The following is a 24,401-nucleotide window of genomic DNA, read 5'->3' on the forward strand; positions in this document are numbered from 1 at the left end:
CGTGGTGGGACCTTGTCACAAAAAAGCAAAACAAACCTCCTTTCCATGCCATTGCCCAAGGACGTCCTATGTACCCATACTGGTTCTTAGGCTACATGGGAAGAGACAGAGCAAACCCAGAAGCTCCCCCACCTCTAGCACCTCCTGCAGAAATTACACCTAATTTTATTTATCTACTTTCAGATATTCTAAATTATAACAACAAAAACATAGGTCTGGTCTGATGGTACGTTCGTTGTCTTGGGGAGGCTGAGGCAGGAGGATGGAGACTTTGAGGCCAGCCTGAGCTGTACAGTATGACACGGTCTCCAAAGGAGAAGGTGACAAGATGGCCTAGCAGGTGAAGGCACTTGTCACCACGCCCAGCAATGTGGTGGAAGGAGACAGTCAGCCAACTTCTGCACATTGCTCTGCGGCTTTCGCCTGTGTGCACACAGTGATGCATGTATACTAAAAGTGTGTGCGTGCATACACACACACACACCAGAATAACAAACAAAAACAAACAAACAAACACATATAAAGAAGAAAAGAAAGAGAAAGCAGTTCGCCGTTTGGCCTCTATCATATCCCACCAGCTGTCATATTCTGAAGCTGATTCAAAAAAAAAAAAAAGCTGGCTGGGTGGTGGGTTGGGGGTTGAATCCTATGACATAATCAAAGTTTTCTCCAGGAGACTAGCTTTGTAATGAATTATTATGAAGACTTTTTCCTTTGCAGAAGAAAAAAGCCAGGAAGAAGTTAATGTAAACCCCAAGACGGAGGGTTCTGCCAGGAAAATGACTTCCAGCGATACAAACACAAGGCAGATGTTGTGGAGGAATTTAAAACTCCATCACACATGAAATCTCTCAAGCTTCACCTGCGTGCACAGGACAACAGCCACAGCTGGGGTCCCACAATGGTTGCCAGCTGAAAGTCCCAGTTTTCCCAGGCCCGTGAAGAAAAGAAAGAAATCTGTGAACTAGCAGGTTTTCCAAGACTTTCAAAATTTATCGAAAGTTAAAATCGCTTTAAAACAGCCTGTCTTGATCAAATTTAAAACAACTTGTTTGTTTCTTTTCAGTTCTGAGAGTGTAAATTCTATTGGGCGGAAGGTCGGAAGAAATAGGGTTTGTGTTACATTTTCTTATTTGTGGTTCAAGTGGAGGGGCTGAGAACTTAATGAGTCATCAGAGCAGTCGCAGCACCGTGGGCTCTGCTCGCTAACGTGTCTTCCTGACATCCGCATACATCCCACCTCAAGCACAGTAGCACACTCCTGATGGGTCCTTGCTGTCTTCATCCTCTCCTTATTATATTTAGGTCTTCTATTAGTTTTTCTGGGTTTTTATATTGAACAATAGTACAAACGTCACGAGAGTTTCCAAGCCCAAGGGTGGCTTTGTGCAGCAATTGCTTTAAATTCTGTACCAACAAATTCAAAACTGAACCTGACCTTTAAGGCTCTTGAGATTGGTAAAAGTCACCTAAAGAACTTTTAAGGGAATCGGGAGTTTACGTCTGTTTGCGTTTCCCCCACCTTAGCGCGTGAATGCAATAGATCATCCTTGGTATGTTTTTCCGGTCGTAGACATCTGTCGTTTCTGGATAAAATATCTGGAAAACAAGAGAGGCAGTGTATTTACTATTCTTCACTTCTCTCCCCAGCCAGACCCAGACTGTCTTTGTTAGTCTATAGCCATTTAAATGTAGAAGGATCTCTGGATGGTTGCCTCCCCTTAACTCTACAGAGCAATCCAAGCATAGAAGCCCTTGCCTGGTGGGTAGCTCGCCCCCTAGTGGCCAAACTCACAGAGGGAGGGGCTCACAACCAGCCCTTTCTAGAAAGATTGGGAAGTGACCCCACTCATGTGACCTATGAGACTGAGATCTTTCAATGACCACTTTATGGGGCTGGGGATTTAGCTCAGTGGTAGAGCGCTTACCTAGGAAGCGCAAGGCCCTGGGTTCGGTCCCCAGCTCCGAAAAAAGAACCAAACAAACAAACAAAAAAAAAAAAACCAAAAAAAAAAAAAAAACCAAAAAACAAACCTGGATATTTATGTATAATTCACGAACACTTAGGCAGATATTTTCTGCTTAAAAGTACACAAAGTCTGAAGGAAAAATACCTATACACCACATTTCAGACTGTTACTATTAGTATCCTGGTATGTGCTTGATGCTTTCTTTTCTCTCTCTATATATATACACACATACACACACACACACACACACACACACACACACACACACACACATATATATATATATACATATATATATATATATATATATATATATATATTTCCCCCCTCTGATTTAAAAAACAAAGAACTTTATGCACCCAGTGTAAACCCCAGTGTGTTCATGGCATAAACCTACTGAAAGAACTTACTAGAAGCTGAATGCTTTCCATCCCTTATATTATTCTATGCGCACATAATTTCTGATGGATCCTAATAACGCTCTCATATTTCTGAACCACAGCTTAGACATTCCCCAGGGCTGAATACTTATTTGGCTCTCAGTTCTCTCCCTTCACTGCAGTGAACACCTTGCATCTATATTTCAGAACATCTGATTCTTCTCCTGGATGACCATCTAGACATGGGTTTTCCAGACCAGACAGTTTGAACACTGAGGCTTTTACATGCACATCCACACTGGTTTCCCCCTAAGCTTGAAGCTAAAAGCTTGATAAGAAACAGATCTTAGAGTGGGGTAGGTACTTTATTTCTGAGCACGGAAAAAATAAAGATGAATGATTGGGCTTGAAGTCTCTAATATTAAGATAAGCACATCATCATCACTTCCTTTCAGTAAATATTTTATACAACTTGACATTAAAACTAAAATTAAGTCATGTACCATATGGTAGTACTTTGATACTCAAGTGCAATTTTTTCCACTGGACATTGGAAAAAACAGAGACAAGAGTGTTTCTCAAGTGAACAATGCACCATATAGTTGCTGTGAGCATAAAGAGACGTCTGCAGCCTGGGAAGTCTCAATGCCCTTCCAGTTGTCACCTAACACATTTGCTGTCAAGGCGTTGGCAAGACAAGGGCTTCAGACTCCAAAGACTGTGTTTGGGTTTAAAGTTCTAACAACCACGGCTCTTGCTTCACACCTCACTGTATTGACAGCCAATTTTTCCCAGGCCCCTTTCTCCACACAAGAACCTTCCACATTTATATTTCTCCTGGGAAGTCCTTATGGAAATGCCTTCCTTCGTCAGAGAGTCAGAACCAACTTATAGTTCACCAGACTCTCACACGCCACTGCCACTCTGTGTCTCTAGCACTTCGTGTGACGCTAAGCACGGATTGGACGCTCAATATTGATAAGTAAAGGAATTGACAGCAATTCTCTGCAGAGTTAGCTCGGGGCACTCTTGGCCTTATAATATCTGTCAGAGATGTTAAAACAGCTTGGAAAGGTTCAATTAAGCCTTTCACATGTCATGAGGCTGTCCTAATCATGTTTCTTCAACCAAGAAAATTTCTTGTTGAAGTTCTCTGTTGCTACATTTTTTTTTTCAGTCACCCAGTACTCTCACTTAGCACATGACAAGTCAAAACTAATTCATTTTAAGTGGCAAGTAGTGTTCAGAAGGGAGCGGCCTTTAATGTTTTGGGGGACTAGTCTAAAGGAAATGGCAAAGCAAATTAAATGTTGAGAATTTTGAGGAAATGAGGCTCACATAAAAGGGGCATCAGGGCAAAGGCACTGAAAACTGGCCGCCTCGTGGGTGAGGAGAACTGAATGGGTGACCTCTGAAAGAGAGGCCAGTGTTCTCCACTGCTAAGCCGTCTCTCCAGGCCCCCCCTGTGCTGGTGTTTTTGAGAACCGAGCCCAGAGCCTTACATATTAGCGAAGTGCTTTACCACTGAGCTGCGTTCCCAGACTACATGGGGAAGACTTTCACCAGCAAACCTGGCTTGATGGTAAAACAGTAACAGGGGTATTTATAGGCCAGCAACTCTGTCCCCCTGTCTTCAAGATGACATCGTAGAAATCATTTCCTTAGAGTAGCTGTGCACACTCTGCGATCCAAAGGACTGAGCCCTCGGCGCGAATGAAAACATGGCAGATCTCAAGGACAGAAAACCAACCCTAAAAGGTGGCTCACCATATGATTCCCATAATATTTAAAAAATCCCAAAAATGGCAGCAAGGCAGAGCACTTGGTGATGGCCAGGGACAACCCCGGGCGGGGGAAGGATGTAAGGTAAAAGTCCCCTCTCTGTGATGGCTGTGTCTGGACAGCAGCAGGGAACACACAAATCCTTTCATGGGCTAAAACTGCACACCCAGGACAACACACTCACCATCTTGCAGACAAATGCATGTGAGAAAGCAAAGCTGAGTAAAGCCAGGGCTCTCTCTAGTTTACATTCGTCCTGATTGCACCTTGGCTGGATCAGCTCCTGCATAACCTCATGAGATAAACCTCACTGTTCAGGGGCTGAGGCAGGAGGACTTCACAGGTCTGAGGCCAACCTGGGATACAGAGTGAATTCCAGGGCAGCCTTAGTTACATAGAGACTCTGCCATTTAAAACGAAAAAAACAGAAAAAGAGAAAAGAAAAAAGAAACCAAATATCACACATAAAACACTTAATTTCTATCTAATGTGGTACTATGGTTATAAAAATGTCAGTGCTGTGGGGGGGAAGTTGAACGGCAGACACACAGAGACATACTATTTTTGAAAGTTCCCGTGATCCTATAATCCCTTTGAAATAAAAGTAGTCCTACAATTTCCATCAAATGCAATTTCCTCATTTCCTCCATATGCCTATTTCTTTTCTCTTTGAATTTACCAAGTGCTGAATGCTTGCTGATTGAATCTTATTTGGTAGGTCTATTTTTAGGAGTAAGAGCTACAAGCCTCTAACCTTTCAAATTTAAAGTGATACCATGATTTATAATAATAATTATAAGAGCAAAAATACGGGCCAAGGAGATGGCTCAGCAGGGAAGAATACCAAATCCGCAAGCCCGATGACCAGAGTTTGATCCCCAGGAACCACATGAAAAACCAGATGGCGTGGAATACGTCTGCAATCCCAGCACCCTTGTGGTGAGGTGGGAAGCGGAGACAGGAGAATTGCCTGGAAGTCCACACACAGGCCAGCTAGCCTGGGATACGCAGAGAAGACGAGAGGCCTCGCTTGCTTCAACAGCTTGGAAAGTGAGAACTGAGTCTTGAAAGGGGTTCTATGGCCCCCACACACCCTGGTCAGTCTGTGTCTGCATGCATGGGCACATAAAATAAATTTCAAAAGTCAAATTACAATAATTTACAGAAAGCGTACCCAAAGGAGCCGACCACCTTGAATCAGCTGCAGCCGGTTCTAACCTTGTTTAATTTAGACACACTTTCACCTGGCTGCATTGTATCTGTGTCTCTGCTTCGCCGTGAATTCTTACCACGTGTGTGTCCCCGGGTAGACCTTTCCACATCTCAAGCCTGCAGAGACATGTCTCAGCCTGACAAATCAGTTTCAAGTGAGGCGTTTGCCTTGCGCTGACTTTTTTGTCTTCCCGGGTTAGTGTGTGCTACGTGAAAGCTTACCTTGGGCAGCCCAATGGCCTCCATAGCTCTTAACCACTGCACGGTGTTATCTGTGTGTCGGAAATGAAGGCCAGATTTCTAAAACGATAGGAGAAAGGAAAAGGGGAGGTGAGATCGTGCAGAAAGCGAGTCATTTGCAACATATATTTTCATGAACAGAATGCAATTCAATTATGCTTCTTCAAGAACAGACATTGATGCTCAAACAAAACAAATCCAAACTCACCACGAAGGCTAGACTACTTCCGGAACACCCTGGTTATCTGCGATGGGCTATGCTAGTCTCTACGCTCACATTTCAAGGTAATTCTGAACTTGGATTTCAAACGAAGCGCACCTAATGTCTACCACACACCTCAGGATGTTTTGTGAAACATGTATGCACAAGTTCGTGTTTGCGTGTCATAAGATCTTGGTAATTATGGCCGAGAAGCTGGGCAATTTCAGGTAAACTGGGTGGTATTTTAATTTTAAGTGATTATTAGTTTCTTTCTTTCTCTTTCCGTCCTCCCTCCCTCCCTTCCTTTCTTCCTTCCTTCTTTTTGAGATTAGGTCCTACTATGTTGCTCCAGTGTGCCTAAAACTTGTTATGTAGCTTACGATGGCCTCAAAGTTGGGGCACTTTGCTAGCCTTTGCTTCTTGAGTGCTAGAATTACAGGAATGCACCACTACGACCCAGCCCTACATGGGATTTTTTTTTTTTTAAAAAAGCTAATGCCCTTTTGTCTGTTTTGATCACGGATATCTATCTCTACAGAAAACCCGAAAGACATAAAGAGGGAGGCACAAACCATTCTAAAATTCAGACCGTTCAGCTAAATTCAGTACACATTACTAACATTTTAAGATCAATCCTGGCTTTGAAAAAGTAAATATTCAGCAGAAATGCCATATGACCTTTTCCTACATGGTAAAAACAGTCTTGCTGTGCCTTTCTTTTCTACTTCACAGTCCCAATCAGACTACCACTTCATGAAGTTACATCTAGTAATGAGCCACGAACAGCCTTCAACTAGCTTGCATTTTTTTCATTTAACGCATAACAGAACGCAATCTATTTCACATTAGCTTGAAATGAATACGCAAAAAAAGGAACTATAGAAAATTTCATTATATAATTAACACCCAATGAAGGATGATCACATTCAACAAGACTGGCTCATCCAGCCTTCTGTGAGCTTCCAAAACGGAATGGTTTACTAAATCAAAGGCGTTCTCATTGCTGTTGGAAATTACAAAACCTAAGCAAATTAATATTCAATGAATGCTTAATAAAAGTCACTAGTCTTGATTGCACAATGCGTTTCAAGTACTTTATGTAAATTATTATGTAAATTATCTCTCATTCTCCAAATACCTTTCAGCATAATTTCAGAGACCTGCTTTTTATCTTATCTTTTTATCAAAAAGATAAAATGATTTAACCTAAAGTTAAGTGGCTTTAGGGAGCTGACAGGGTCTCTAAAGTGCTGACACTCCCCCCCACCCCAGGGAAAACATGGAGTCTAATGATTGGTTAATCTTCATAAGGAGGATATCAGCTAGGTGTTATAAAATAACTGGGAGCAGAATGGAGTGGGGGAAGGGGAAAGAAAAAAGATAAATTAGATAGGAGAGAGGGAAAACATAGCAAGTCAGTCTTTTGCTGAGGGTCAGGACAGAGTATCTGTTTATAATGTAGCAGCATAAATGTTTGCAGAATCCTAGCCGTCCTTAGATGAGAGCCGTCCGACTGCAGGAGAACGAGACACAATGATTGGGTCTGAGCGGAGGCGTCGATGAGGGCCACCTGCGCACAACTGAACTAAAGGCTTTCCTGCCTGACACGGTAGGTGCCTTTGTGGAAGGTGATATAGTCTGGGTTCTGAATGACAGTGTACTTCCTGTTCAGGCTTCTGTGTAAAAGTGACCAAGACTCTGAGTTGACACCACTTCCTGATAACGCCCCGAAGAAAGCCAATCTGTATATTTTTAAGTCTTTATTAGCATCGCCCAGCAGAAGCCACTACCTGTGCTAAGACCGTTCCTCCTCCTTCTCCTTATTGTGTCCTGAGTGTCCATTTCTTTTCTCATTCCAGCGAGTTAATTAAACAACTTTAGTCAGCTCGAGTTCTGGTAACAGCAATTTGGGGCTTCAACAATCCCAAATAATGTCATAAAAACACCATTTCTCTCTTTTTTTGTTAGTGGTCTTTATAGGTAAGCAATCTCAGAAAAGATGCAGATTCTACTGTGCCTTCCCTCCTCAGCCTTAAAATGCTATTCTGAATGGGGGGCGCAATAATGAGAACAAAGAGAAAGTCCTTAGCAGCAAAGTATAGTTGAAAATGCAGAGGGCATCCTCCACCACAACCAGGACACGCCTTGCTAGGCTGGAAACTTTCACTCCCATGTAAGGTCAGGAAAAGGTTCATATACAGGGACTGACTGAGAGGGAGGGCGTTTCTTCAGAACTCCAACAGATTCCCATTCCCCATCTCAAACATCTGAGAAACACTGACTTCAGAACCTGGAGCTCCATACTCACTTGTTTGAAAACTATGCCTCTGTGAGTGAAACTGTCTCAGACTATGGACTCGCTTCAACTAGCGCGAAACTGGTTTTCTAAATGGGCTTAAAATATTATCTCCCCCACTGTAATTCTTTTCGGAATTATTTTTTTTTAAAATCAGTCCTACATATTAATATGTGATGAAATGACATGACTATTTTTAGCCAAAGATACTTCTGTCTAGCTAACGTGCTTATATTTCATGCGGAACAATATATTCTTTCTTCTAATTTCATATTACAGGTGTGAGCTCATTCTCTATTACTGTTTCCCTGCCAGGAAATGAAGTTCGTTCTGTTCCAATTACATAGATGAAAAATTATGGAAGTCGTCTTTGGATCTAACTTCCTACATATTAGAACCAGAGCACTTCAGATCTACAAGATAGCCCAGAATTGTAACAATTATCCCACAATATTTATTTTACAGACAAGCATACAGAGGGTACAAGTGAGCATGATACCCCGAATGCCATTCATGTTGAACTGAATGTAACGGACTCGGGGTAAAGGCTCTGTGACAAAGAGCTTTGTCAATTTATCACCATCCTTAATCACCAAGTAAGAAAGTTTTAAAGAGAGATTATCTAGACTATCTATCTAGATTACATTAGTTGGACCAATGGGCATGCCTTTGATTAGATTAATAGACGTAGGAAGACTCCGTCCACTGTGGGAAGCACCATTCCCTGGGCTTGTGTCCTAGAGGGTGGAGAATATGAGCTGAAGAGCTGGGAGGCAAGTCTTCATTTCCTTCTGTTTTTGACTATGATGTGACTAGCCGACTTAAGCTCCTGACACCACTATGAACTCCATTATGCTGGACTGTAACCTGGTATTGTGAACTAAAATAAACCCTTTCTTCCCTAGGCTGTTTTTGTTGGGGTAGATTATCACATTAACAGAAGTTGTTAGAGTACAACAGGCTCTTTGCAGAGCCCTGATTCTGAATCCAGACACTGGTCCTGCTGCTGCTGTCAGTGGCTAAGACTTAGCATGGCGCTCAGGGAACACACACCAGTTCTTCAGCTTTAGTCATTGCTGCCTGGATCTTTTACTGAGTTCCCTCTCAAAATGGTCTTCCTGTACTCTTCCCTGACCATGCATGGATGAGGTGATAGTTAAGACTGACAAGATCTAGAATCACGGAGGAGACGAATCTCTGGGCCTCTGTGAGTTTTTGCATTGGGTTAATTGAGATGGAAAGGCCTACCCTAAATATTATCCTACAGCTGAAAGGCAAAAGAATTCCACAGAATTCTCCTTTTCCTCCCTCCTTATTGCAGACGCCATGTTACCTGCCATCTGCTGCTTCTACCACCGTAACTTCCCCATCATGATAGACTGCCATCTTAACTGGGAGCCCAAGTAAAGGCTTTCTTAAGCTCCATTTGAAAAGGTATTATGTGTCAGGGACAAGAAAAAAAAATAGCTTTCTTCTCGTTCTTTCTAATCTCAGAGTAAACCTTCCAACAAAGAAGTTGCGTTCCTACTCATTGCGATCTGTCAACTGTGGTGATGGTGTCTTCTGTACATAAGTACACAAATGTCACAAACTACAACTGCATAGTGATGGCGTATCCAGCCATGGGCACCATAACGTCAGGACTGCTCTGCTGTTCTCACCTAGAACAGTGCACAGGGCAGGTACTGCTGAGTGTCGCATAGAAATGAACTTTACTCCTTATGGATGGAATGTCTCTTATCAGGTGTCCTTGGGATTGGAAATGTTTCAGATTTCAAAGTCTTCTAAACCTTGGAGTATTTGCTTAGATGGTATCAGTTGACAATCTCTAGTCAAAAAAAAAAAAAAAAATCTAAAACCAAAATACTCTGATGTCTAAAACATTGGTTCTCAGAGTTTCAGACTTGAGACCACTTCGGAGTTTAAATTTTCTTTCTCTCTTTCTTTCTTTCTTTCTTTCTTTCTTTCTTTCTTTCTTTCTTTTTTTTAAAGATTTATTTATTATATGTAAGCACACTATCACTGTCTTTAGACATACCAAGAGAGGGCATCAGATCTCATTACAGATGATTGTGAGCCACCATGTGGTTGCTGGGAATTGAACTCAGGACCTCTGGAAGAGCAGTCAGTGCTCTTAACCGCTGAGCCATCTCTCCAGCCCTTAGATTTTCAAATAGGGATATTAACCTGCACGGGCTTCATTTACAGAACTTGACCTCCTTTTCCTGCATTATCAGTTTTATGACAATGCCATAAAATGCCTCTCCTTCCCAAGTTGCTTTTGGTCATGGTGTTTCATCATAGTCATAGAAACGCTAACTAAGATGATTCCATCCCTGTGATAGTTTGGCAAAGAATCTCGCTGTGTTCTGCATGTGCCCTATGAACTTGCCTGAGGCTAAATTAAAGAGTAATGGACTAATTTCTTTGACAGAGTTACTTCCTAGGCAACATAATATTGAATCTGTGGCATGGTTATTATAAATCACCTTTATGCAAGTCTATAATGAAAACGAACAAGTGGATACCAAAAAATATAAAATGTACAGTAGATACAAAAAATATAAAATGTACAGTAGATACCAAAAAAATATATAAAATGTACAGTTTGAAGAGAAACAGTGTGCCAGGAAACTCAATTGGTGTGGCCATAACTTCTGCTGAAAGAGATCAGATCATTGCCAGTAAACAGAGAAGCATGTCCTGTGCTGAAATAAAGAGAGGGACACCCTCAAGGCAAGACCGCACCTATCTAAGCTTTCAGCTTGTCAAACAGCCTCTGTCCAGGGTTTTCTGCTCCTAGAAAGCAACCAAATGAAAGCTCAGATGCTAATGTGGTTCGAGGAGGGCTAAGGTCCCAAGCTGGCAGCCACGCTTGGCAGTGATGTTCACAGGATGCTGGTGAATAAAGGATGCAGGAGTAAAGGGGCTGTGGTTTCTTCCTCTGTGGTTTTAGAGAGCTACTGAGGACAGGAAGCATGCGGCAAGGAAGCACCTGACTGCAGACTCCAAAAGGTCATTGCAGGAAGCTATGAAAATGAAGAAGCCCTGGTTATAGGGGAGACCCCACGATGTTAGAGATGGCAGATGTGGTACATGTGCCAAGGAAAGCAGCACAAAGGGAGTGGAGTTAGCCCCAAACAAAGATGCTCACCGTGGGCAGCAAAGTTGGAGGAGAGGACCACCTAAGTCTTTCGAGATTAAAGCCCCAGACCTGGGACACAGTGTTTGGTGTTTGCCCTGCTGGGCTTCAGTCTTGCTTTGGTTCAGTATTTCTTCACCATGCCATCATTTCCCCCTTTCGGAATGACAACGTATGTTCTGTGCCATTATAAGCTAGAGGTATGTAATTTGCCTTTTGATTATATCGGGGGTTACAATGAAGAAATCGCCTTGAGTCTCAGAAGAGAGTTTGAAATAGTGCTGAGCCTGTGAAAGATCATGGGTACTTTTGAAGTTGAAATAGGTGCATTTTGCACTACGCTATAGCTTTGAGAGTATGCAGGGAGTAGAATGCAATTGTTTCCATAAGAAATGTTCCCCACTGGCTCAGGTATTTGAACACTTGGTGGCATTAGCTGGGAGGTTTAGTGGGTTGGAGAACGTATGTGAATGGGGGTGAAGGGGGCTGGCTTTGAGAATAGAGAGCCTTGCTATTTCTAGTCTGTTCTTCCTGCTTTGTGCTTGACTTCCAATATGTCTGTTCTCAGCTTTCTGTGTCGGCTGCTATGCCCGATGCTTGTTGCCACGATTCTGTTGTGCCATCATGAACTCTTGTCTCTGGAACCCTAAGCCAAATAAACTGTCTCTCCTATGAAGTTGCCATGGTCATGGTGTTTTATCACAGCAACAAAAAAGTGACTATGACACAAGGAAGTCACAAGGACAGAAGGAAGGCTCTGGCTCCCTTGAAGTTGACCTGTAGCCCTTCATCTATTCCACAAGCCCCTCCCAGGGGCCTACCTCTGCACCATTCCTATGGACTGAGCATAGAACAATCAATCTTCAAACACTTCTTTTACAGCTATTTAATTTGTGTGTGCGTATGTGTATATGTACATGCATGTATATGCCACAGCACTTGTGTGGAAGTCAGAAGACAATTTGCAGGAGCCAGTTCTCTCCTTCCATGAGTTCCAGGAACCGAACTTGAATCATTAGGCTTGGCAGCAAGCACCTTTACCCACTGAGCCATCTTGCCAGACCCTAAAAGAATCTTTACCAAACACTTATTATGAGGTGTGTTGAGGTTTGGTCTGTTGCTATGTATTGTAATGCTAAATTCTACCCAGGGCTTTTGTTGTGCAAACCTTGTTCTTTGATTTAAAACTATTGGTTAAATATTATTGGCTACAGCCAATTACTGGACGGAGTAGAGGTAGGTGGGTTCTGAGTTACCTGGTTAGGGGAGAGAGACACAAAGAGAGGAGGAGGAAGAACAAGAAAGGAAGCCGCCATGAGGGGAGATGGACCAGGAGAGACAGCAAGTATCTGGGGTACACAGCTGGAGGGGTAGCCAGGCTAGCAGTTGAAAGAGTAGATTAGGGGTTACCCCCACCCCAATGATTGTCAAAGCCAAATAAAATATCATAGTCTGAGTCTCATTTACTTGTAAGTTAGTTGGGGATAAGCTTAAATTGGTTGTGCTACAAAGTGTCCAAGAGAGACAGTAGCAGGTGCCACGGCACATATAACATGGCCGGTCACAGAATATGGGGTTGCCTACAAATGGAATACTCATACATAGTACCCAGGACATCCTTCTAACCCTGGAACAACAAGGCACCAGGGTTCTCTACCGGCCGACAGACAAAGAAGACTGGCAAGTGAATGGCTACCTTGGCTGTTCTGCTTAACACTGCCTTAGAGGGATCAAGGACATGGCCCTCCTTAGAGATGCCTGTCTACGGGAAGGTTGTATTTTATAGGTGCAGTAGGAACCTGTGTATTCTGAGCTCACGGTTTTCCAGATGGCACACTGATGTGCTACACCCATGTTAGGGGCCATCCCTTATGTTTAAACATCCTTGTTGTCATCTTACAATTTAGGGATCCTTGAAGAGAACATACAGTGGCTTCTTGCTCCCAAAAGACTCGAGAATAGGCAGTTGTGTCATCTACTCATAAAGGTTTATCTCTTTATGTTACTGTATCAAAACCAAAAAGACTCTAATGTAAAACTTTATGATAACATGGAAAACTACTAAGAATTTCTATCACGGAAATCCTGTTCTCCAGAGACTCCACGGGGGGCTAATTTTCACACATCCTGTGTTTTCCCTGTAACTCGGTGGCACAGAAGGCGCCCACACTACAGCTGGTAATAGCCTCCCTCCTCCTGTCCCTTGCTCAGCATCATTTCTGCACACCTCTGCCCCTCTGTCTTCCAAGGGCCTGCTAGGATTGGGGACAGCCTCTGAGAACATTTTTCTCTCTTACGATACTCCACGTCCAATGCCATCATCTGCCTGGGCCCTTGCAAATCTGTTTCATAACAAGAGACCGACAATGTAAAGAGACCTGTCCCTATTTCAAGGAGACGCTGTCATTCTTTTTGATAGCAGGCTCTCTAATGCCTAGAGGTGTCTGAGTAAGTACCCCTGAGGCTATTGCCACGGAGCTGAGGAGGAAGCAGATGCCCAGTGCCAAGCAAGGTCTATGATGTGCTGAGAAACCAGAGCCAGTCTGTCTGGGGTCGCCCCCAGGGCTCACATTCCCAGAGGGTCGGTCTCTAAACTTGTCTCTGCTCAGTGTTAAGACTGCTTGCCTAGCATTTCACAAAGCCTTGAGGTTTGTCTGTAACAAAGAGGGAATGGAGGGAGAGTGGGGAGGAAGAAGCAGACAGCTGGAGGTGTACCTTAGTGGTTCGAGTATTTGCCTAGCATCTGTGAGGGCCTGAGTTGGAGCCCCAGCCTCACGAAACAGCAACAAAAACAGAACCTTCCTATGACTGTAAAGAAGCAAGCTTGGCCTGGGAAGGCTTAGAGGAGAAAGCATTTGCCGTGCAAGCATCAAGACCAGGGTCTGGACCCCCCAGAACCTACATAAATGTCAAACATGTGCTCATGCTTAGATCCCAGCACTGGAGAGCAAGAGGCACAGGGGATTCCTGGGGCAAGCCACCTAGCTAGACTAGTGAGAATAGGTGAGCTCTGGGTTCAGAGAGGCTCTGCTTCAGTGACGTGGAGAGTGACTGAGGCCTCAATACACATGTGCATTGACCCCATATGCAGCTGTACACATGCAAACATGCATGCATGCATGCATATCATACACACAAAAAAGGGAGATCAAGTTTCCAAGCAGCTTGAACCCTTGACTTGCAGCAGACAAGCTATGGCATTTTCTTAGTTGGCTCCTGCACATACATCTTCTTCTCTACCAGTCCTTCTATTTTCACGTCTTATTTCTGGCCTCTGACTCCCTAAGTCTAATTAGGGTTACTTACAGGAGCGTAGGTGAGGGGCTAGTTAAGGTACATGAGTCATTTTCCAGTGGCTACACTGCTGAAGAAGATGCCTCTTTCTCTCCCTGTGACCGCTATTCAGGGAGGAGTTAAATTTGACTATCTCTCTCCGTCACTACAGTTGGAAGGCCATAAAACTGTATTGTGAAATGGAACCACAGTGTGCGGTTGTGGACTTGGTTTAACGATTGTATTATGTTAACTGGGCTCCCAAAACTGCACAAGAATCCTGGATGTAAGACGCTGAGGGTCCCTGTCCCCAGTTGGTTCTGATTGGTGAATAAAGTTGCCGGTGGCCAATGGCTGGGCAGGGAGACAGAGGTGGGACTTTGGGATTCTCAGGTGAGGGGACTGAGAAAGGAAGGAAGACAGAGAACCACCATGCTGGGAAAGGAGAAAGACCAGGCCTGAGAAGTGCAGGACAGAGAGACAGACAAGACGTAAGAGTCAGGCATCTTGGCCCAAGAGGGCTGCAGGTCTGGGTCCAGGGCGGCCATGATGGAATATAAGAATATAGGGGAAGTGTTAGCCATGTGAAGGTTTGGGAGCGGCCCAGTCATTGAGCTGTTTAAGTAATATTAAAATATAAGGCTGTGTGTGTGTGTCTTTCTTTTGGGAAACACAGGACATTGGGGCAGGTAGGGAGGAATGGGACACTGCTTCCAGGGAGACGTGAGCAGGATTAATTGCTTACAACAACAGTGTCCTCTTACTTTTACAGTTATCAACACTAATAAAGTCACAAATGACCTCCGTGAAGGGATAACAGAGGAGGCTTTGGGAACCCCCAAACAGAGGCCTCTCAGTCTTTGCCTGGAAATAGAATGTATTCTTTCTTAAAGTACTTCAGCCTCAGGAATGACTATTAACAGGCTCCAAAGACCAGGGACACCCCCACTCCAAATCCTTATCGAAGTATAGGGAGAAAGAGGAAAAAGGAAAGGACATATCGAGTTTGCACTTAGCTGGAAGCCAAAAGCGCTTAGCTCCCGGTTGGTTACCTTATAGCGCGACTGCTCCACATCATAGATCTTCTTCTCTGACACCACCTTCGGAGCAAAGAATTTGGCTAACTTCGCGAGGTAGACCCCATTCCGGAGCCCTTCTTCCAGCTCAGTGGTTGGTGGCAATTCTTCAACCAAGCAGACTTCCATCCATCTGCAAAGAGCAGAAAACATTCAAGTTCGAGTGATTCCAGGCAGGTGACACTTTATAAAGGGAGACACACACCGTGCTTTGCTGCGTGCTGGAGACGCTGTGGAAGAATACAGTCCTCCAAGAACTCTCCGAGTACAGGATTTCTGGGCAGAACAAGGATTCAGGACAGAAGGTCAACAAGAGGGTTTAGTTTAGAGGCCCAGAACTCCCTAGTGTGCCAGAGCTTGTCAACGTCACCTTCGTGTGAACCTTTGCCAGTTCCCATCAGTGTGGGGGGGTGCGGGGGGACCATTTTGTAAGGGCGGAATCAGTCCTGCTGACATTAAAGAAAAATGACTTGAGGCTTACAAACTGGGCAATTCCCATAGAGGCTGTGCCTTAGAGGGGCACACTCTAAAGTACTACACTCGGGGCAGCTGACTCGTGCAGACTCACTACCAGGAAACTCGGGACCATGGGAAATTCAGCAAGCAGCTTAGAGTCCCCCAGAAACACCCTGGAATACATCCAACATACCCACATTTTGGAGCATATAGTACCCACTGGGTTCTAAAAACATTTTTTTTTTTTTAAAGATCAGATTAAATCTCAGGGCGTTGGGCCAGTACTTCAGAAACCAGAGCGCCAAGGTCATTGCTGGCTGAGGACTCACAGTGACAGAAAGGCCAGGCAAGCTCACGTTTCACACTGTGAGCTGAAAATCCGAAGTATGAAGTGAATGCTCCTTCTGTCCCTTCCTGGGGCAGCACCTGTGAAGACTGGGCGTTCTCAGAGGGGAAGTCCCAGTCCTGTCACCACGCCACTGAGCCGTGCATACATCCAGCTGTTGGTGTGAGCCCCATGCCTCCCTCCACAGCAGCTTTCTGGAGGCTCTGGACACGGGAGCCTCAGGTTCCCTTAACATGTGGGGGACAGTGAAGCACTGTGCTGGGCACTTCTGTTTTGCCTGTGGCTCTCAACAACTTTGGAAAGCACAGTAAACTCCTGATAAGTAGGGAGGAGTTAGTGGACGGTTATTAGTCACATAAAAAATGGAATATGTGAGAAAAATATAAATAAGAACCCTTGTTTGAAGAGCAAAAATTAAAATTCATTGGGCTGATCCGTGGAACACTTCAAAATATGCACACATATACACATATAAATATGTAAGCGTGTGTGTGTGTGTGTATACATATATTGAGAATACAATGCAATATCAAGGAAAACCAAGGGGACCATGTAAGAGAGAATCTGTGTCTACTACTACCTGGTAGGACACAGTAAGAAAAAGTGGGGATAGACAAAGGACAACATGTGGTTATCCCTGGAGATCAGGGAAAACTTTAGTGTGGCATAAAGAACCAGACTTGGCCTACGTGAGCAGACAGGGAGAAAGTATACACCCAGATGCTGGGCAAACTGTAAGCATAAAAGGAGTATGGCTGACTCATGGGGAAAGCTCAGAGAAGCCTCTGGGCCCTTGGGGAGATATGTGTGTATATGTATATATTCTCAAGCTGGGTTCTGGAGGACCTAACGGGGGTGGGGAGGGGGGAGTGATAACATCTGTTGCCATAGGAAGCAGGGAGCTCCTGGCAGCCTCACAGAAGAGGCGTGACATGTTGACAGCGGTAATTACAACCAATTAATCTGTATAATAGATGCCTCAGAGACACTGCTGAGGAACTGGGTGAGATGGAGGGAACTGGGAAAGGGGGTGGGGGGGGGACAGGAAACAGTTTAAGGAAAGTCTGACAGGGCTAGGGGAGAGCTTTGGCAAAGGGTCAAAGGGAAGTGCAATATGAAGAGGCAGAGAGCAGCACTGACAGGCTCTGCAGCCTCAGACATCTAGCCAGCCTCGTCTCTGCTAAACAAACAGCAAAGACTTTCTCTGTTCTGATATCACAGGGGGCTGTGAACTAGAAGAACAGGGCAACGATGGACTACATATCAGACACAGCGCGAGTGGGAGATATCTGTTGTACATGAACCTTGCTTCCTAAACCTGAACCAAGACTTGGAAAGGAAAAAGGAATGAAAAGAAAGGAAGAGAGTGCCAAGTTTAATAAAAAATCGGGTTATGTTAAAAGCCACTGTACAAGACCAAGCATGTCAGTGAAGTTAGCTTTCCCTAACTATAACAAAACACCTGAGGTAAGTAGCTTATAGAGAGAAAAGGCTGGATCCCGTGGTGAAAGTCTGTAACCCCAGCTCTTTTGGAGGCTGAGACAGAAGGATAGAGAGTTCGAGGCCAGCCTGGGCAACAAAGCAAGCATGATTCTGCCTCTAAAATAGAAAGGGGTAGAGTAAACAGACAGACAGACAGACAGACAGACAGACAGACAAGGTATATTCTGGATCCGTTTCGGAGATTTCAGTCTAAGATAGATCAACCCATGGGGGTAGACGTCTTATAAGAGTACCAGATAGCAGTAGCAGAAGGTATACGGTGAAACAAGTTGTTCAGTTCATGGATAGGAAACACAACAAAGAGATCAAGGGGCTGGTGTCCCACAATGCCAGCCCTCCACACACACCAAGGCTTCTCCTAATGCAGGCGTAGCGAGCTCCTCAATGGATGCACCCCAGGGACTGAGTCTTTCATGCATGGACCTCTGAGTCCATTCTGCATCAGACTACAGCCCCAAGTTTCTAACTTAGATAAACTAATTAGAACATCAACCTATTTCACAGCGAAATACAATCTGTTTTCAACCAATTATGTTTTCAAATAATTACCCTGAAAGTACTGGGTTTCATATAACAATGTATAAGTGCTTTGTAACAACTTGGTAATTGGGGTGCATGAGGGGTACAATATAGTGACAACTAGTAGGTGGAATACAGGGAGGTATGTTGACAACTGGGAGCAAGGGGCAGTATTCTAAAATAAAACCAACCCTAAGTATAATATCTTAGGACTGAGTTTGCTTTTAGAAGGAAGATAATTGCACCAATTTCATTTGCTTTGTCTGTTATTACACGCACGCAGTTGGCCTTAACATACTTAAGATATAAAAAGCGTGGGTTAGCTATAGCCTTTCAAAATCTGGCCACGGTATGTAAGCTAGGGATGTTGCTCAGTTGATAGAGTGTCTGCCTGGCACGAATGAAGTCCTAGGTTTCCTCTGTAGAACTGAACAAATGGGGTAGGGTGACTCGTGCCTGTAATCTCAGCATCTGTAAAGGTAGAGGTAGGAGTGAATACCGGGAGTTCAAGGTCATCCTTGACTACATAGAGAATTCGAGATAAGCCTGAGATACATCAAACTCTTTTCCAAAACAATAGGTAGAGATAGACAGACAGACAGACAGATGGATGGACAGACAGACAGACAGATAGAGAAGTGGATGGATGGATGGATGGATGGATGGATGGATGGATGGGTGGGTGAATGGATGGATGGGTGGATGGATGGATGGGTGGATGGATGGATGGATGGGTGGGTGGGTGGGTGGATGGATGGGTGGGTGGATAGATGATGGATGGATGGATGGGTGGATGGATGGGTGGGTGAATGGATGGATGGGTGGATGGATGGATGGGTGGGTGAGAGGGTGGGTGGGTGGATGGATGGATGGATGATGGATGGATAGATGGATGGGTGGGTGGATAGGTGGGTGGATGGATGATGGATGGATAGATGGATGGATGGGTGGATGGATGGAGGTGGATGGATGGATGGATGGATGATGGATGGATAGATGGATGGATGGGTGGGTGGATAGGTGGGTGGATGGATGATGGATGGATAGATGGATAGATGGGTGGATGGATGGATGGGTGGATGGGTAAATGGGTGGGTGGTTGGATGATGGATGGATGGATGGGTGGGTGGGTGGATGGGTGGATGGGTGGATGGATGGATGGATGATGGATGGATAGATGGATGGATGGGTGGGTGGATAGGTGGGTGGATGGATGATGGATGGATAGATGGATGGATGGGTGGATGGATGGATGGGTGGATGGGTAAATGGGTGGGTGGATGGATGATGGATGGATGGATGGGTGGATGGGTGGGTGGGTGGGTGGATGGATGGATGGATGGGTGGGTGGGTGGATGGATGGGTGGATGGATAGGTGGGTGGATGGATGATGGATGGATAGATGGATGGATGGGTGGATGGATGGATGGGTGGATGGGTAAATGGGTGGGTGGATGGATGATGGATGGATGGATGGGTGGATGGGTGGGTGGGTGGATGGATGGGTGGATGGATGGGTGGGTGGATGGATGGATGGGTGGATGGGTGGATAGGTGGGTGGGTGGATGGATGGATGGGTGGATAGGTGGGTGGATGGATGGGTGGATGGGTGGATGGATGGGTGGATGGATGGGTGGGTGGGTGGATGGATGGGTAGATGGGTGGATGGATGGGTGGATGGATGGATGGATGGATGAATGGATGGGTGGATGGATGGGTGGATGGGTGGATGGGTGGATGAGAGGGTGGGTAGCTTTCCTGGAGCTCTTTAAACCCCAAGGACATGCAATTGGATAGTGAAGGAATCGATAAAGTGGCCAAGGGCTTCTGCTAGTGTCTTCCCAACTTCAGACATCTCCTATCTCACCAACAGGAGAATGTACCCTGAAGTCCAGGCCCACCGTTTGTTAACATGCGGTAACAAGTCATCCTTAGCTTCTTCCACAGCAGAAGTCATGCATGTCACAGTTTGGACAGCGTGCTTTCCACCCCCCCCACCCTCCCCAGTATATAAGCTACATCGGTGTTGGAGGGGGTAGGTGCTTGGAGAGAATCTACTGGCTCAGTCTCTATCTGTCACCCTTTGTAACAGACATGGAGATAGTCCAGGCTACCTCTTGAGGGAGCAAATGGGACAAGAGAGAGGAGGCTACGTGAAGTTGAGAGACTGTCTGAAAAGAGTGCCTGACAGGGGCTGCCGCAGACCTACACTGCATCTCACAGTTCTTCTGGGGAGACGTAGCTTGGAAACCGCTACCAATGACCAGTCAATATATGGTCCATACACATTAAGCCATTGTTCTGGGGCAGGTTTTGCTCACAGAATAAGGTTGGGAAAACTGATAAAGATATAAAAGTGTGAAAACACTTCATAATGAAATGGAAACAGAGATGTGCACACTTGAAAAGAATGAGTGTCCCCTTGGGGTAAACATTCCTGTGATCTATCCCATAAAAGTGTATAGATGGGAACTCCATGTACAGACACTGTATTGTTCAACCCAAAGGCTAGGAGACGGTTGTGGGCAGGCCCTGCTTAGGGTCTGTATCCCAGTCAGAGCATGTGATACACAGGCTGGAGGAAATGATGGGTACCCACTCTGGGCCTGCCTCACACAAACCTTCCACGGAGGTTTTGTTTTGTTTTGTTTTTTAAAGATTTATTTATTATATATATATGAGATATGAATACACTGTCACTGTCTTCAGACACACCAGAAGAGGGCGTCGTCGGATCTCATTATAGATGGTTGTGAGCCACCATGTGGTTGCTGGGAATTGAACTCAGGACCTCTGGAAGAGCAGCCAGTGCTCTTAACCTCTGAGCCACCTCTCCAGCCCCCACAGAGGTTTTTTAAAAATACAACGTTTGAGTTAATTAACTCCTTGAGAGTTTTATATGTGTGCGTGAGGTATTCTGATCACAGTCTCCCCTCATTTCCTCCCTGAACTTTTCCTGGACCCAACCTTCTTCCCTGAGTAACTCCACTGTTAGACCTATCACGTTTTATCTATCTGCTCTTCAGTTTGTGGGCCACTGGTTCACATCTCAGGTTTGGGGCCCATTATTGAGTTAGTCCTCATATAAAACGTTACTGGATGTACCAGGAGTAGAACTGCTAGGTCATACGGTCTGATGGTTGATATTGATGGGCGGTTGGCAGGATTGTGAATCATCATAGAAACAAATCTCTGAATATGTTCACAAGGAGTTATCTAGAGCAGGTTAACTGAGGTAGGAAACTACCCCCTTTCCCACCCCAACCCTTCCCAATCCCCACCCCTACCCCCTGCTGAGGCAATACTGTTCCATGGGCTGTGGTCTCAGGCTGACAAAAAAGGAAGTAAGGAGTGGACTATGAGCAGCCCCTGCTTCCTGCTCCTCCACCATACTGTCCCTCCTTGACACACTGCATCCCCTGAAACTTTGAGCCCCAATAAACCCTTCCTCAGAATGTTTTTCTCGCAGCAACAAGGCAAGTAAACAATGCATGCAGCAGCTCTATGTGTGTCTTTTAGGGCCTATGCCTGCTTTCTAAAGCACTCAGATACGGTGACGGGAGAGGCTGTCTTGATTCTCTTAGATGTGTATATACATTATCTCAGCATCATATGTTAAAAAGATTTACTGAATAGTCTTGGTACCTCCTGGATAGTGGTTTATGTATGGGTAGTACTGATGCCGGCGAGTAACCAGTTTCCCAGAACTCCCCGTGCTATCAAGAAATGGTATCAAATTTGGCTCAGAAACCCACAGGACTGAAACTGGAACTGGCCCGCCTCCCTTCTGCTGTCTCCGACCTTCCTGTGCTTTCCTGGTCTTTCCACTAATTACTTTTCCTGGCCCGAAGCGCCAACGGGCGAACATCTCATTGCCAAGCACAGGTTGAACCTGGGCAAGGTGGCACACCCCTTTACTCGCAGCTCTTGGGGGCAGAGGCAGGCAGATCTCTGCAAATTTGAAGCCATCCTGGTCTACATAGTGAGCTTCGGGGCAGCCAGGACTACATGGTCAGACCCTGTCTTAAAAACAAAACAACAACGACGACGACGGCGACAACAACAACAACAAAACCCCCTAAAGCCCGAACCACCAGCACCAAACAGGGTAAAGCTACTTAGGAACACCATATGCTGCTGGAGGCTTTGGAGTCAGCCTTGCTGCTGGAGCTCACCGAGCTCATTCATACACAGCCGTTGTACATCGTAGGTGCGAGCAGAGGAAGCTCAAGAAGGATGGAATTGGGGGCAAGTCAGGATGGAGGGAAGAGGCAAAAAACACTATCCTTTTGTCTCACAAGAGACAAAGGCAAAGTCGAAGAAATAAAAAGTACGGTACAAAAACCCCGGGGCAAAGAGTTCATTCTTCTGCACTGTGCTGGGCCTTGACCAGAGGTGGAAGCAGCTGAGACATTTCCTAGGCTTTTGACTCAGGAAATCACTAGCTATAAATCTCGATTTTTCTCATGTAGTAGTGGACAGAATAAATGTCCCTAAGGTAGAACTGCTGGCCCAGAGCAGAAAACGAGTTTTTTTTTTTTTCCTGCAAAAACCACCCCCTGTTCATGGGGTACCTTTTCCCATGAACTTTCAAGTGTCTCAAGTCTATTTCTCTTCCCCTTGTTTAGAAGCAGCAGCAGCAAGTCATAGACCACTCTGCTTTAGAAAGAACATAAAGAGCTTCCTTTTCTGCTTTTATATGTAAAGTAATTGGCCACTCTTTTACCTTTTGTCACCACCGGAAGTTAAAAAAAAGATACAAAATTAAGAACCAAGGGATAACTTTTTCATGAGCTGATGGCCAATGTGAAACTACATTAGCAGTTCAGAGGAATGTGGGTGCAGGAAACCGCCAAGCTATGGGGCAGCCATGGATCGCCTTCCTACGCTCTCAAAATCTCGCTTGGCTCATTATAAGACAGTGATATGAATCTAGGTATTTTCTTTAAACCAGAGGTACACAAACGCCATGAACAGAATCAGTAGGGATGCTGTGGTGAGACATACCTGTAAGCCTATATATATATAAAAGTATATATGTATATATACATACCTGTAAGCTATAGATAGATAGATAGATAGATAGATAGATAGATAGATAGATAGATAGATAGATAGATAGATATAAAAGAAAGAAAGACCTGGACCCTTGGGGGGCTCTCAGAGCCTGAGCCACCAACCAAAGAACATACACAGGCTGGACTAAAGCCTGGCCCAGATGTAGCAGATACACAGTTCATTCTTCATGTAGGTCCTCCAACAACTGGAGTGGGGACTGTCCCTAAAGCTGTTGCCTGTCTGTGGAATCCATCCCCTAACTGGTCTGGCCTCAGTGGGAGAGGATGGGCCTGACCTTGTGGAGTCTTTGATGTGTCACGGTGGGGCATCCCCAGGGAAGCCCACCATCTCAGAGGAGAAGGAGAGGGGGACTGGGGAGAGGATTGTGTGAGGGGAGATGGGGGGCAGTGACTGGATGTAAAATACCTAAATAAATGGGAGAAAGAAAGAATACACGACTCTAATATCTGTGAGGAACAGACTGGACTTTAGGAAGATGATTTCGAAGAATTTGTTGAGATTGGCAAACATTTTGCACATTTCCATGGAACACCGGTTCAGTTAGACACTAATAGGCACCACTGGAAGAAATATAGGTATAAAGACAGGTTGGAAAAAGTCTCAGGTGGATTAAGAATGATGTCGCATATTGAATAAAAGGTCTTCACTATCAAATGAGCAAGCACTTGGTTGGTATTTTGTATAAAGTAGCTTTTCTGTGTTACCACCACGGACGTTCGGTTGAGGAGACAGTTGAATACTGAAAGCAGGGCCTGGGAGCTCATTTATAGTAAACACAAAAGGAAAAAAAGAAAAAGAAAAAAGAAGTGAAAGAAGAAATTGTTAATCCAAAACTAAAGAGAACTTGAAGATTTGGAGAAAAACGTAACCAATCCATAGTGAAAGAAAAAGTTAGGATGCCCTGGAGAGATTAGTCTATCAATCC

At 44.8% G+C, this 24,401-nt stretch overlaps 1 protein-coding gene across 1 annotated transcript in view; it reads right to left on the minus strand.

Moving 5' to 3' along the window:
* Iqgap2 (IQ motif containing GTPase activating protein 2) overlaps positions 1–24,401 on the minus strand; it is a 277,134-nt gene that overhangs the window by 131,103 nt on the left and 121,630 nt on the right. The window contains 3 exon segments of the mRNA NM_001427125.1: positions 1,523–1,599; positions 5,567–5,644; positions 15,550–15,706. Of these exon segments, the coding sequence (NP_001414054.1) occupies positions 1,523–1,599; positions 5,567–5,644; positions 15,550–15,706 (312 nt within the window).

Source organism: Rattus norvegicus, chromosome 2 (assembly GCF_021556685.1).
Source record: "Rattus norvegicus strain SHRSP/BbbUtx chromosome 2, alternate assembly SHRSP_T2T, whole genome shotgun sequence".
Lineage (NCBI taxonomy): Eukaryota > Metazoa > Chordata > Mammalia > Rodentia > Muridae > Rattus > Rattus norvegicus.